Source organism: Dermacentor albipictus, chromosome 8 (genome assembly GCF_038994185.2).
Source record: "Dermacentor albipictus isolate Rhodes 1998 colony chromosome 8, USDA_Dalb.pri_finalv2, whole genome shotgun sequence".
Taxonomy (NCBI): domain Eukaryota; kingdom Metazoa; phylum Arthropoda; class Arachnida; order Ixodida; family Ixodidae; genus Dermacentor; species Dermacentor albipictus.
Window position 1 is genome coordinate 92,047,131 of NC_091828.1, and position 15,859 is coordinate 92,062,989.

General features: G+C 44.7%; 1 protein-coding gene across 3 annotated transcripts in view; it reads left to right on the forward strand.

Annotated features, from left to right (window-relative positions):
* The window catches only part of LOC139048837 (ubiquitin carboxyl-terminal hydrolase 43-like), a 76,571-nt gene that overhangs the window by 36,679 nt on the left and 24,033 nt on the right, over nt 1-15,859 (forward strand). For 2 of the 3 annotated variants that reach the window (XR_011507997.1, XM_070523704.1), the window contains exons 7-12: nt 823-846; nt 1,812-1,923; nt 4,673-4,792; nt 5,111-5,279; nt 9,163-9,580; nt 12,701-13,376. Coding sequence is in view for 2 of the 3 variants with exons in the window: in XM_070523704.1 (XP_070379805.1) it covers nt 823-846; nt 1,812-1,923; nt 4,673-4,792; nt 5,111-5,279; nt 9,163-9,580; nt 12,701-13,376 (1,519 nt within the window). In the remaining variant the exon portion in view is untranslated. The remainder of the gene's footprint in view (nt 1-822; nt 847-1,811; nt 1,924-4,672; nt 4,793-5,110; nt 5,280-9,162; nt 9,581-12,700; nt 13,377-15,859) is intronic. The other variant, XM_070523705.1, reaches the window with a different exon arrangement.

Sequence of the window (15,859 nt, forward strand, 5' to 3'; positions counted from 1 at the left end):
TAGCGGTATAGATTAACTACATTGTGTTCTAAAGGAACCAAATATTAAACATGGCAAGTTTCGGGAACCTTTATTCAGCCAACACGGCTCAAATGCGAAAACATACTTTGGAATCCCTGACGTCACGCTGACGTACCGGCGCTGGGGTATCGGCGCGAAATTCAGACACTGATACTTGGACCTTCATTTTCTCATCCAATAATCAAACTATTTTTTTAAAATGACTGCCTGCAGGGTTCTCAAACAATGCTTCATCGGTCTAAACTGATTTATTGTTTCGCTTTAGTGTACCTTTAAAGCGTTCTCTTCTGCTATGGTACTATGGTACTTCCAGAGCCCTGGTCGTGCTCTAGAGACTTATCATGGCCAGAGCAATGACCATTTGCCGTGAAAACAGCCCCCTCTGAATATCTACCTATAACTAAAAATTTTTTGTTTATCCATCAGTTGGTGTTGAATGTGCAAGTCCATGCATGCTGCCTATGACAAATTTATTTCTTGATATCTGGACATTTGCGATCGGTGCCTCACCCAGTAAAACAAGTTCTCTTAAAGAAGAAAATGCAAATGCACCCTAGGAAATGTAAGTCCACCCTGCTAAAACCCCACATTCGGGTTTCAGTAGCCATAAATAAATAAGTCATACAAAGGAAAAGCTAAGTCAGAAATGTTTTTGGTTATTATATATGAAAACATCTATACTGAATTAAACGCTGTATTGAACTTGCAAGCTCTTTTCTGCTAGTTTGAATAAATAGGTTTCAGTCTGCCTTCTGTGATGGTTCTCTTGCTGATAACCATGACTCTCGTCTTCCTCACCAGGAAGTTCTTTGGGTCTCGAAACAAGCAAGTATTGATGCACTTTGACACGCCGTTCTCGCCAGCTGTCGTACTCGGTTATTGCACGCACCATACTTGTTGCTACTCTCGTGACAACGTTGTCGATGTTAAAAGCGCCCCCTGCTTTCTTTAAAGGGGCACAACAGAGGAATAGTAAATAGAGTTGTATTTGGTAGGCCGTATTAGTTTGTTATTTCAGGAGAGCTTTGGCAATAACAAAACAGCCACTCTTAGGGCTCATCTGCACCGGCGATTTGCGAAGGTCGCTAGCGGGACCAAGTTGATCGCAGATTATCACTGTGGTTGAAAAGTGGCCATTTTTTGGTCATTTATTTGCTTGGCTGCTAATATGTGCCCTTTGTGAGCTTGAAATGGGCTACGAAATGCATGAGCATTTTATATTAACAGTTTTCTGAAAGTGTGTTTCTAACAGTTAAGGGTCGATCTTAGCTGTAAGACTGAGGCAGTTTCTTTTAGCTGATTTTGGGGGCAGATATTTAGAAAGTAGGGCTAGCTTTAGGATTCTTGCTCTTCACTACTCTTTGGCTTCAATTTTACAATTACAACCTGAGCCCTAAGGTTGGTAGTAAAAAATTTAATTGACGTATTTAGTTAATTATCAAATTATCGCTCAAATGATTCTTGCTACTAATATCCACCTATTCACGTAAGCCTATCAGCAGTAAACAGTAGGGGCCTATATATCGCAGCTTCTTAAAAAAAAAATGCGTGCTGCGTATGAAGGAACATGTTGTGCATAGGTTTAACACTATGTCTGTTTATCAATTTATTGATGATTCGTCTATTAGGGGAATAGTCATCTAATAGATTTCATCCCAAGTTCAAGCTGTTACGAACACTTGAACAATACAGTGACTTGTCTCCCCAAAACTGGACGCAACCATGTTACTCGACTCAACAGCTGACTGTTGACTTACCAGCCGTAACTTTGTGACTGCCTATTTTTTCAGGCTGTTCCTGGCTGAAGATTCCATCGTGGATGACATCGGCGCGACCCAGCAGGAGCCGGAGCCGTCGGTGTCTCTCTCGGACTGTCTTGCCTTTTACTTCACGGAGGAAAAGGTACACCGACGACTCGTCAAATGCACTCACCATAAATGGATTGTGGGAGAAACCGCAGGATAAACATGATGATGATAGCAATGAATTTTTCTATTGGCATCCTTTTCAAAAAGCAGCGGCAACCGCAGGGTGTCCTACGAACATTACTAGAGGGAATTCTGGCGCTGCAATGTTTCAGCTACCACAGTAATGATAGCTGATGCATGGACTTGGCTGATCCTCGTGTGGCTTCAGGTGTTCTTGCGGTTTTACATATTGCGAGTTATCTGCCTTTATGTGCGGAAATCTTGAAACAGTCCCACATTTCTAAACTAAGAAGGCTGCTCACATGTAGAATTATTGCAAATTGTTGCATTCGTAACATATTATTTCGTTGAAAATGAATCGTCTTCAAAGTCACAAAGCGATTTGAAGCCAGAAGGATGAACTTCAGGCAAATCCAAGTACAGTAAACTCTCGTTACAACGGACCCTGATTACCCGACAAAAAACGTCCGTTTTATCTGAAGTCCATCATATCCGAGGCGCCTCACTTTCGAAACTTTTGTCACAGTGTCAAACTTTTTTGCAAAGAGGGACGACGAACGTCCAAAGTAAAAAAACAAACAAAAATGTTGCAGTTTTGCCTGAAAGGCAAATTATCGATTGCAATAGCACATTAACAGGAAGCTTTAGCTTGGGTGCTCCTATATAGATACATGTAAAAAGAGAATTCATTTTTTTCGGCAACCAATGCACCAAACTTGATGAGGTTTGTTGCATTTAAACAAAAAACTTAAAATCGAGTGACTGTTGGTCTCGAATTTTTTATTTAGGTCATCAGTTTTTTACTAAAAATTTGCAACAATCGGAAATTTTCAGAAATTGAAATTATCAAGTTTACAACTTTGTAACTCAGCAATGAAAAATGATATCACAATTCTGTAACCTGCACCTCATAGTACGCATAAAGCGGGCAAAATTGATACGTTACACATTAATCTCAACAAATTTAATAATGTGTAAATACAGCTTTTGCAGAACCCTTCTACACAACACAACAAATTCACGTGATATATGAATTGACACAGTGAATTTATCTGCTTTGAATGATCTAATGGATGCTGTTTACAGAACCTTGATATCCGTTCTTGACGGAGAGCTATTAATTTGTAAACTTCGTGCTTCTATTTCTTTCGCACTTTTTAATTTTTAAAATCCTTTCAACAAAATACAGGTTGAACAAATTCAAATCGAAATTCCACTTGCAACAGTCGCTAGAATTTAACTTTCTCTCTCATATGCAACAAATTTCACTAAAATTGATGCAGGGGTTATGTCAGAAAAGCGTTTTTGCGTTTTACATGTATTTGAATAGGCTGCGTCCGAATTAGGCCCGAGCTAAAGCTTCCTCTTAAGCAATATAACTGCGGCAGCAGCAGTGAGCGAATTGTCCTTCGTGCTGTCTCACGCTTCAGCGCGAACTAAACGTCGAAAGCACAGCACATATAAACCTACCGCCACTGGGCGCACTTTGTCCACATTGCAGATCGCTTTGAAGACGAGGCCCACGCAAGCGCACACTTTCTTCATATTGCAGATCGCTTTCAAGATATGGCGCCTGTGCAGCCACTTCATTAGCAGCAACCACCAGAGTAGAACCCCCCTTCTTTCCCTCGTCTCCCCCTGTGCCTTGCGCATGAAAGACGGTGCGCTTCCGCCCCGCTTTCCTGCCTCCCTTGCGCTCGAGATATTGAGCCACAATCGTTGGCTGACCCTCGCAAGTCGGTTGCCAGCCTGTGTCTACATGGCAAAAGTCCGTTTTATACGCCCGATTTTGACAGAATTTCCCGCTAATTTTGTCCACTGTAGCCAACAGTTCGTTGTAGCATAATCTTCGTTGCATTAATAAAGTAGGCAGATAAAACTAAGGTTGAAATATGGTCCGTTATATCCAAAAGTCTGTTGTATTCGGGTCTGTTGTAACGAGCGCAGATTGTGCTAGCCATCATTTCCATGCTGGCTGAAGCGCCGTGCCTGCAAGCCCCATAGTGGACACTAGTGCCAGTGTCCCCCTGTAATAATTTTTGTTGGAAAGTCTATGGTGGCAACAGTCACCTAGCCTGCTTAAGATAATCAAGTTTATCAAGCTAATCAATCAATGTAGTCCATTTAGTACCTTCGCATGCACTCCCCGGCCTCCCACTGCTCACCTCACCACCACATGACCGAAAAACCTAAGTGATCCAGAAGTCTCACAGTCGGCATGTTTGCAAACTTTAACGTGAGGCAAGGTAACTTTCCTGCTCAGGTTTTCAGTCACCGGTGCTACCGCTTTTCCAGATGCCCTGATGCTCATCTCCCATACATGTCACACTACATCGATCATAAGTACAAAGCTAAAACCGAACCATGTAACACTAAGTACCTATCTCTTTTTTTTTTAGAGATTTACACCATGTAAATCCCTGGAATAGAACCATCTTCCTGCACAAGTACTTGTCGTCTCTAACAATAAACATGCATGAGGAATATGTGCAGGGCTCTTGCTTTTCTTCTCACTTGGTTTGGTCAGTTTAGCAGCAGAGGACCATTTTCGTTTTGTAAACGGTTGTGAAGTTTCTAAGGCTTTTAACTTTTAAGTGATCATAACGCATGAGGACAAAACATGCATGAGTCAATATTTTGTGAGCTGTGGACATGACACGTGGCAAATGCTCACCCCGCCGCCAAGCTGCGCAATTGCAACGTCTGCGTCCTTCTCGTTCCAGCTGGAACCGGAAGAGGCCTGGCTGTGTCCCCAGTGCGACAGTCGGCAGCAAGGGTTTGCACAGCTAGGGCTCTGGTTCTGCCCCGAGATCTTGGTCATACACCTCAAGCGCTTCCATCAGGTGAGAGTGTGTTAAAAAAAGTTAGGTGTGCTGTTCAACCAAAAGATTGGTTGTGTCAAGGCCTGAAAACTCGACCGTTTCCAAGTGATGCACGGTTTTGCTTCATTTTAAAGGCATTGGGTGTTTTGTGGATTAACTGTTTTGTAAACAAAACAATTCATTATAGGAACACTAGAAGGAAGAATGAATTGAGCTGCAATAATGAGTTAAAATTACCCTTCTACAAAAAAAGCTTGTCAGCTACTTGCAGGCAATCTATACGGGGGTACTTTACAATAATGTAACTTGTCCATTATCACTGTCTTTCACCTTGCACAGAATGGAGGCCGGCACAGCAAGCTGGCGACGCGAGTCGAGATTCCTTTTCAAGACCTGGACCTCAGCGGTCACCTCTGCCAGGGTGCGTCGGGGTCGAGCAGCGCCCTCTACGACCTGTATGCCTTCTGCAGCCATCATGGGACAGGACTGCAGGGGGGCCACTACACAGGTTAGTCCAGTGCCATGCATAGATGGGCACACTCACTCACAAATACGCTTCACTCACGCTCCACACTGATTATATATACAGGCCTGAAATAGAGAGTGAGTAGTGAAGGGCGTGAGCGGATGGGGAGCATAAACAGGGGCGAGTGCTGGTTGGCGCACATAATTACTATGCTGGCTCCAGAGGAAAAGGAAGGGGAGGGGGGGTCGGTAAAAGTGGCAACTGCAAACAAGCCACCATGTTGCTACCTCTAATTTTCCTAAAACTGAATATAGTCAGAAGCTATCAGAAAATCTATCAGAATCTGTCAGAATCAGAAAATATAGTCAGTCACATATGTACAGCCAATATGTAATGCTCTTTCCATATCTTTTCGAGAAAGATTTACGGTGCATGCAAGGATGCTTTTGCAGGCACCTAAACTAGATGCTGCCACTGCAGTCCATGACCGATTTTCCGAACGCCAGATTTTTCGGACATGCCTGATAATACAGACGTCTTCGCGGACCGCCACGGTGCCCCATAGAGTTGTGGGATGTCGTGTCTGCTGAAGGACGAATCCGAACATAAAAACGTAACAACTGTTTATTCGACTAGCGATGGGAGCGGACGAGCATACCAACGCTACGCTCGTCTCGGTAGTGGATGGAAAAAAAGAAACTTTTCAGAGCCGGGCAGCCTGTTTTTGTTGCCACCGTCGGTGACGCATACCTGGGGTGACGCAGCGGTGGCACCGTGTTTTATCGGTAACGTAGTGCAGCATGTAGCCGTGTTATGCTGGGCCGGATGATCACAAAGCGCGGCAATATGCACAGTGTGTGTCACCACAGGGTAAACGTACAAGAATGTATGAAATTTCGGACAGAAAAACGCTTCGCTGTCCGATTTTACGGACTTTTTGCCAGGGCCGCAGGTCCGAAATGGCATTGATGGAAGCCACCACCGCCGCAATTTTGATTCTCTCGCCGCCTCGAACAGGCGCTCCCGCAAGCAGATCCACTGGCAGCTGTAGCCACCACCATTGCAACGCTAGGCCTAGCTTTTCGGTGCTGTGTTTTTCATTGAAACAATTCACCACTGTTAGCAATGGCATCGTCTCCACCTTTGTAATCCTCGCCAATGACTTCGAAGCTCGACAAGCTCGACAAGCACGACGCATTGCATAATGCCGGTTCCAAAAGGTCAGCTTCGTCTCAATAGAGAAGTGTTACGTGGTGAAGCATATGGGAAGTAGTGCAGTGAAGCATACCAAGGGTGGGAAGAGGCAATTGTCATGCAGAGTGTCTATCAACCCAGAAAACCGGGAAGTCTCAGGAATTTCGAATAGTCTGGAAATACTCGGGAAAAACTCGGAGGAATTTGTGCTTCTATCAGGGACAGTTAGGTGTAACTTTATTCAAAGGGAACGAAAGTTGTGGTAATCCTGGCTCACGTAGCAGAGAGGGATCGTAACGAATAGGTCTTTTGACACCATGTCGTCAGCTGGAGGAGTTGACAGTGTACAGTCAATGACCAACTTTCAGGACACCTGATAATTCGGACAGCTTCGTGGCACCACCACGTACCTCATCGAGTCAGTGTACAAGAACGTCTGAAATCGTGGACGCAGGAAACCTTGGCCGCCCAATTTTTCTGACTTTTTGCTGTGACCACAGGTCCATAATGGCATTAATCGAAGCTACCACTGCCGCCGTTTTGATTACCTCGCCACTGCGGTAAACGCTCAGCCTAGCTGCTTCAACGTTCGCTATTAAGCTTCTTGCCGTTCGGCGCAGTGTTCTTCATTGAAAGAATTTGCTGCTGTAAGCAGTGGCACCAACTCCATCTTTGTGGTCCTCGCGATTGGCTTCGAAGCTCGAAGAGCACGGCGCGTTGCATAATGCTCGTTCCCGAAAGTCAGCTTAGAAATGTTGCGCGATGAAGCGTATGCGAAAGTATTGCGGCAAAGCTTAACAAGCGTAGGAAGGGGCAATTATCACGGGATACAGTCATCACCAACCTGTTTTAGGTCCACTCCAGGACGAAAACCTCTCCTTGCGATCTCCAATTAACCCTGTGCTGCGCCAACCAATTCCAACTTGTGCCTGCAAATTTCTTCATTTCGTCACCCCACCTGCTCTTGCGGTCCTCGACTGCATTTCCATTCTCTTGGCACCCGTTCTGTAATCCGTATGGTAGACCGGTTATCTAACCTACACATTACGTGACCTGCCCAGCTCCTTTTCTTTGTCTTAATGTCAGTTAGAATATTGCCCGTTTGCTCTCTGATCCACACTGCTCTCTTCCTGTCTCTTAACGCCACGCCTAACATTCTTTGTTCCGTCGCTCTTTTCGCGGTCCTTAACTTGTTCTCGAGCTTCTTTGTCAGTCTCCAAGTTTCTGCCCCATATTTTGTTATTGTTTATTCAATACTGCCAGCTGCCATTCGGTAGCCAAGGCAGGAGTGGTGAAGTCCCTTTGGTGGGTATCAAGATGTAGCAAAGCAAGCAGGATAGCAAACATACATACAAAAGCGAACACTGCATTTATAAAATAAGATAATCAATCGCATTGGTGGGTATCGTGATGCAGCAAGGCAAGCATAGTAGCAAACACTGATATAAAAACGAACACTGCTTTCATAAAAAACAAAAACACAAGAATGAACATAGGCATACCGTATTTACTCGCACAATAATCGCACTTGCATAATGATCGCACCCCTAAATTTTGTCGTCAAAATTTGATTCCTTTTCTTTCCCATGTAATGATCGTGCCCCGAACTTGTCGCAGCGATATGTCATATGCCAAGTCTAGCTAATGACGATCACGCTTACCATCTGTCGAATGTTACACAAACAACTCTTGAAGACTTACCAAGCAGTCTGCACGCACCAAACATTCAAGCAGATGCCCCATTTCATTCCTTTCATCACTTTCCGCACTTCCATAAAAAGAAAGCTACAGCAAAACTTGCCTGGGCTTTATTACTTGTAGGCTTCATAATGGTTTTGGCCAACAACACCAACAAAAAAAAGGCGCTTTTCGATTCTTCTCGTCTGCACTCGTGGGCACGCAACAAATCGCGAGCGGCAACGATAGTGGCCACGTTTACACTGATATGTTAGAAGTGTACCCTATTCATACTCCGATGCTTGTAACAAATCTAAGATATTCGCCCACCCTTGGCGGAAATGTGCCGTATGAGGATAGTAGCGAAGACAAATGCCGCAGTTTCCTATGTCACTGGCACCTAACCGCGCCCATATCTGTTTCTATCCCCTCAAAGTGGTCATGGCTACGTTATTGTTGCAAACTTGCCAATATTAACGATGTTATTCATTACTGATACGAAAGGAACTGTTTCAATGCACGTAATATATTCACGAGAAGAAAAAAAAAATTTTCGTTCGGCGTATTTGCCTTGCTCCGCCGGCCGCCATTCTTGTTTGGTGTTCCGCACTGCTACAGCGTCAGCCACATCCTTGTTTACCTGTTGCCACACGAGCCGGCCATGATGTCATAGATTTTGACGTCATCTGCTGGAGCCTAGTCAATGTTTTATTTGTTAATATGGATTACATTGTGGCCTAAGAGAGTCAAGGACTACTTAGCAAGGTTTGGAAGCTTTTGCTAAGCCACAAAGGCGCAAATAGGAACAAATACATTGAAATCCATGACGTCACACTGACATACCGGGTGGGGAATTTCGGCACATAACTCGGAAAATGGGAATTTGACCTTGATTTCTTCTTCAAATTATCAACCTGTTAACATAAGATTGACAAATATGGAGTTTTCAAAAGAACACTTATTAGTCTAAACTTACTTCAGTATTTCTCTAAAAGTGGGCCGTGCTGTATGTTCATTTTACCTTGTGGTTCCTGATCCATCGTTGCTGTTGCAGCTTGCTGCAAGAATCCCGTGGACGAACAGTGGTACCTGTTCGACGACGCCAGGGTCCGTCGAGCCTTGGACGAAGATCTGGCCGCGCGTGACGCCTACCTGCTGTTCTACCGGAGGCAGCCGGCGACGTCACGCGTGACGCGCTCAGTTTCTCCGGGCCACTGGTTCATGAGGACTCCGCTGCCGGCAAGCCGGAGCCACCAACACCTGGCCCGCAGTTCGCCATTGAGGAGCACCAGTAACCTGTCGGTGCGTGGCGAGCCGTTGCAGCAGGCCTCGTCCCCAAGTGACAGCATCGACACTGACCCTGGTGCGCTGTCGCCAGCATCTCCTCCTTCCCTCCGGGAACTTGGTACCGACTTTTCACCGTCTGCTGTAAAGACAAGTTTGATGGATAGCTCAGCGTCATCTGATATAACGTAAGTTTATGTGCACAAAGAAAGAAACTTCCTACCGATGGCTTTATTTAAAATATTTGGTTTACATAATTTAGTCCAGTGCTTCTGCAATGTAGTCATTAGAGCGCGGGCTTGTTTTTAAGCAAACAGGCGTAGCATGGGCAGTAAGAGTAAACGGCTGCACTTGCATTTTTCTGCTTCAAGGCTTTTAACCACTTTGAACGGTAATCTTTGTACAGCGACTTTAGAAAAACTGTGGCATGTTAGTTAGCACATCACATTTACTTAATTCTAGTGCACAAGTTTTTCTAGGTATACCTTGCGGCACAAAATACATTTCGTGAAAAGGGACAGAAGAAAGGAAGACAGTGATTTGCGCTTCACTGTCTTCCTTTCTTCTGTCCCTTTTCAAGAAATGTATTTTGTGCCACAAGGTATGCTTAGGAAATCTAAGCACCAACTTGCCCAAGAAGAAGTCCTTTTGGAATAGTGCACAAGTTTTATTTCCAAGTAAGTGAGTCCAAATATTGCCTATGAATTGCAATTGTATGTGAAACTAAAACCCCATTTCAACCATTGGAATCAGAGTCTCTAAATAAATACCCTAGAGGGAAATGTGGCGCTAGTGTCTGCGGGGCGGCTCTCCTGAGCGTTGCCTCAACTTACATGGGAATGATGGGAAGTACAGGCTTCGGATTGACTTCGGTCTTTAGACTAGCGGCATTTGCTTGCGGCGCAGTAAATGGAGCTATACTTGGATATTATCGCATTAAATCTAATTTTAGTTTCTGCAGTATCTTATATAATGCACAACACATTACGTAAGCTTTGTATGACTTTTGAGATTCAAGCATGGTTTGCCGCCAGGGCACACCAGGGTATGCATTCTTCTGCAATTCTGTTCCCAATTTAGCGCCAAAGAATAATTACCGTATTTACTCGCATAATGATCGCACTTTTTTTGTCAGAAAAATTGAAGCAAATTCAGGGGTGCGATCATTACGCGAATTAAATTTCCCGGGAAAAAAAAATTTTTTTTTTCGTCCGCGTTTGCTGCGGGATGCGAGATTGCGGGTGTGGGACACCAAAAAAAAAAATGGCGGCTAGCGGAGCGAGCCGAACGCGCCGAACGCGATTTTTTTTTTTTTCTTCTTCTCGTGAGTACATTACGTGCATTGAAACAGTTTCTTCCGTATTAGTGATGAATAATATCGTTAATATCGGCAAGTTTGCGGCAATAACGTAGCCATGTCCACTTTGAGGGGACAGAAATAGGTGGGCGCGCTTAGCTGCCAGTGACAGAAACACATGACGGGCATGCTGCGGAAACTGCGGCATCTGTCTTCACTACTTTCCGCTAATGGTGGGCGAATATCTTAGCTGTGTTACAAGCGTCGGCGTATGAATAGGGTACACTTTTAACGTATCAGAGTAAACGTGGCTACTATCATTGCCGCGCGCGATTTGTTGCGTGCTCACGAGTGCAAAAGCAGATGAAAAGAATCGAAATGCGCCTTTATTGTTTTTGTTGACATCAGCCATTATAAAGCCAACCCATAATAAAGGCAAGTTTGGTTGTACCTCATTTTGTCATGGAAGTGCGGAAAGTGATGAAATTAATGAAATGAGGCATCTACTTAATGTTTAGTGCGTGCAGGCCGCTTGGCTTGTCTTGAAGAGTCGTTCGCGTAGCATTCGACAGGTGGTAAGCGCGATCAATATTCGCTAGACTTAGCACACGACATATCGCTGCGGCAAGTTCGGGGTGCGATCATTACGCGGGAAATAAAAAAAATCGAATTTTGACGACAAATTTTAGGGGTGCGATCATTACGCGAGTGCAATCATTATGCGAGTAAATACGGTATTTATTTTTACAATAGCAATAAAGATCATGCATGTACTGATATAAAAATACTTTTCAAGTATTTATGGAAATAAACAATTTTTATTGTGAGAAAGTGTTGCGCCTTTGAGAGGAATGCTACAAGGGTCGTCCGCTACGACGCCTGCTCGCTGCGAACACAATATTTTTCTTGCAAACGACAAGCACTTGTGGTCTCTCCCACCCTTTAGAAAGGCTGCGTCGGCTGTCACGATTGCTGAACATCTTCAAGTACTTTTAAGCACATCTGCTGCAGTGCTAGCTAGGGTGTTTGTGGCCTCCTACGAGTATGCTTCACTATATTTTATATTGACGTACTGCTTCTGAAGCAGCTGCCAGCAGCTGTTATGGCGTGGCTTTGCACTTACCCATTTTGCAACAGCAGACTGCAGCCAGGAAGCAGCAACCTTTCATACCACAATAAGTTTGTGTTTCAAAGTTCTAAAACACTTATTTCAATGAGCACATAAACGAGCAATGCGTAATAAAGCCCTCGATAAAATTTGATTGCCAAGCCACCAGAAGTACAGCTGTCTGTGTCTTGTATCAGTAGTGCCTTCCTTTTGCTCTTCTGAAGTTTCGCAAAGTATGTAACGCTACAGCGCCAACCTAACGCACTTAACAAACCAAGGTCAAAGTCAAAACACATTCTTTCAACGTTTACGATGCCGACGCTTTCTCGTCAGAGCTTCGACACCACGCCACGACACAAACATCGGCCCAGCTGCTGGCCCAGTGTGCTATTGCCACTTCAAGCAACAAAAAGGCAGAGAACCTTGCGTCGCACCATCCCACTGCTGGGTATAGCAATTGTGCTTAGAGCGAAACCAAAACTGCCAAAAAATACCTGTAGACTAGTTCGCCAGTCAACAAAATACCGATCCGTAGCCTGTACTTCCCATCGTTCCCATGATGGTTGAACGATCGCAGTGCCAGATTCCCTCTAGTTATAGTAATATGAAACTCTATGATTGCAATAGTCTACCATCCGAGCAGCTGTCGTTGCTATTGTCGGGACCAGATGGCAGTGGCAACTTGAAGGAATCTTCTTTTTTTTTGTGCATTGGAAATTTAAGAGATTTGCACACCTTTGTTTAATGTAAGCAAGGTGACTTTTGTTGACTCCTCATTGGTTCTTAAGTGTTCCTGTAGCTGCTGTCTATGCTAGCATGCTACTTGGGCAGCTAATAGTTATTGATTCCATTAGAGAAGCTTAAAACTGAAGTTCTTCTTTTCGCCAACATATTTCCTGACAGACCAAGCCCCGTCGAGAGTTGTTCCCTGTCGCTGTCATCTGGACGTGCCTCCGACATCCCGACAGAAAAGCTTAACCGCCTCAGTCCGCCACCAAAGACGTCGCCAACAAAGAGCTCGCCGACGAGGACGACTCGCGGCAGCAGCTTCCGGCCGCGCCCCACTTACCTCAGCACATCTCCGACAAAGTGGTCGCCCAAGAAGCCAGGTGGCAGCAGCGGGCGGAATTCGGGAACAGAAACATCGGCGCTGCGAGCCAGTTCCCCTACGACGACAACGATGACAAAGCCATGGACTGGTTACGACACCATACCTGCAAAGTCGGCAGCAGATGTGGATGCCTCTGCGACGAGAACCGGAAGGGTGGCGCTACTGGCGGCAAAGTTCTCGCAGCCAGCAGGCGTGGCCTCGTCGTCGAAGTGGCCCTGCAAGTTCCCGGAGGTTGACGACCTGGAGCAGACGCTGCCCAGCCATGGCGGTCGTGGCGGCTGCTCACCCATGAACGGTGATGAGAACTCGTTCCTGCCTGTCAATGGCATGGTCTTTCAGAGCCAGACGCTGCATCGTGCGCCCGTGCCTCTGTCACCCGAGACGCTTAACCGCCGGATCCTGTCGCCACGTGTGACGCGGTCGTCGAGGTCGGCTCGGAGCCTCAACCCCAGCTTCGACTACGAACAGGTTGGTGTGATGCTTCTGGTGTTTTTGATGGCGGTAGCTGAAGTTTGTTTTTGTCTTGATAACACCCGGGTTGAACGGCCACTTTTCAGCAGCTATCAAGTCGACGGCTGTCAAATTTCTCGAGCTCAGTTAATTTGGAGATGTTGTACTGCTGTTACACAGCATACTCTGTGGTCATTGAAAGACTTCAGTAACCTGACACTAAGCGCTTGTGGCGCTACCGTCCTGAGTGGACAGACGCACAGACGGACATGCCCGTATGCATACATGCACGCAAAGAAACAGACGGACCGAGAAAGAGATGGCTGAACACTCTGCTGTATTCAATTCTGTCAGCAGTCTAGTTTCTCGGTGTGTGCAACCTTGTATTGAAAGTCTAACACTGTCCACCACATGTATACACTTTTGGGCATGGCAAGAAAAAAAATGAAAAAAAATGATTACCTGTCGTGGGGGCCTAGCGGCTTTGGTGCTGTGCTGCTAAGAATGAGGTCGCAGGATCTGATCCCGGCCGTGGCGGCTGCATTTCGATGGGGGTCGAAATGTAAAAACACCTGCGTCCCGTGCGCTGGGGGCACGTCAAAAATCCCCAGGTGGTCAAAATTAATCTGGAGTCCACCACTGCAGCCTGCCTCGTACTCAAGTTATGGTTTTGCTACATAGAACTCCGGAATTCATTCAGGGAAAAAAATTATTGAAAGTCAGAACATGTATATGTTTATTGTCATTATGATATTTCACCTTTTAATAGGCAAAATTCGTGAAAACCGTCTCATTGGGTGGCTTGCTTGAACTCTTTCTTTCAAGGCAATATGCTGTGTGTTAAGTTTTTGCCGTTTAGTTAGTGGGTACTTCAAAAGTAAAATCGCCCGTACTTCTGCTCAGTTCAAACAACCTGGGGCTCTTGGTTGACTTTCTGCGTGCCAAACAACGTTACTGGTAGTTAATTTGCACTTTTCACTTCAACTGAAACTGATGCCTATGAAATGCAGTTTCATCTGTTTATTGAGACAGAACAGACAGATCTATAGTTTGCTTGCCAGTCTCAACGAATCGCACCAGCTGTTTTTTTTTTTTTATAGTAGATAAAGCAGTTGCATCGAGCAGTTCTACATGTGTAAAAAGAAGCGTGTTTAAATGTGTTTAAATGTGTTTAAATGTCATCTGGCAAACACTCCACACCTCCGTGAAATCCGCTTGCCTAAGTTACTTTTTCGTGGCTGAAGAGTAAGGGTTTGCGAATATTCTAAAACTTTACGACAAAGAATTGAATACCTGCCTGGTTAGTTCAATCCTCAAACTGAATACGGTAGAGTCCTGGTGCATTCACAAGTTTTTCAAGGGACCGAAGAAAAATAATGTCGCAGCCGGGAAAAATATAAATTCTAAGGAAGGCCGAAAATTGCCACAGCAGCATCAGAAACAGCTCTAAATGGCTGCCAGTAGAGTTGTTAAATGTCTCGGCGCTCGTAGTGTTACTACGAGTGTATTACTCGTAGTGCTCGTAGCGTTACAAATGATACTGAAGTACCATTTGTTGCTTCATTGTGCAATTTTGTAATGAACAGATCTGGTCACCAGCACATCCTAAGGTGTAGTGGAGATAGTTACGTAGGCCGATTTGTTATGTATGGGATGTTGCACACAGCTAGAGGTGCACAATACCTCCTTCGCTTCCCTGTTGCTGCACCGAATTGGTCGTCCCACTTCTTCAAATCCACTTGACCACTTTCCTTTGATTCTTTTGCACCGCCCTTGCCATAAATCTCCTCCAGCGATACTGTACAAATTGACAGCTCTGTAGATTATGTAATTTATACGCATGATACTAGTCTATTCTTTTTCTGGTGAAATGGCTCATGACCTCATCGTGTCTGCAAATGAAGTGCTAAATAAAATATATGCGTAGACCATAACCAATTCACTACACATTCACTGCTCTAAAACCAAGGCTGTGCTGTTCCGTGCGAAATCCAAATTATACGAAACGACTCTCAAGCTAACCCTTAATAATAACGAAATTGAACTTTCCCAAACTGTTAAAACTCTCGGTGTTCTCTTCCATGAACATATGGCATGGAATCACCATACGGAACACATGAGCGATAAACTTTGCAGAGCTTTAGGTGTGTTGCGTCGGTGTCACAATATATCACCTGTAAAACAAAAACTATTATTATACAACGCTCTTTTTTCTTCGCATTTACACTATTGTCATCTGGTTTGGTCCACAGGCTCTAAAGCGTCATTAAATAATCTGGTCGTACTGTAAAAAATGCCCCGAGGTGTATTAAAGGTGTATTTCATAAAGCACACACTGCTTCATTATTCATAAAGTATAGAATTTTAAGAGTGAACAATTATTACGAATACAAGCTCTTGTCAACATTTAAATCAGAAATACGCAGAGGAAGTACCCTCTCCCATACGTTGGTCGATTTGCAACCAAATCCGGCCAGTCGCCTCACCCGACATACAGAGAA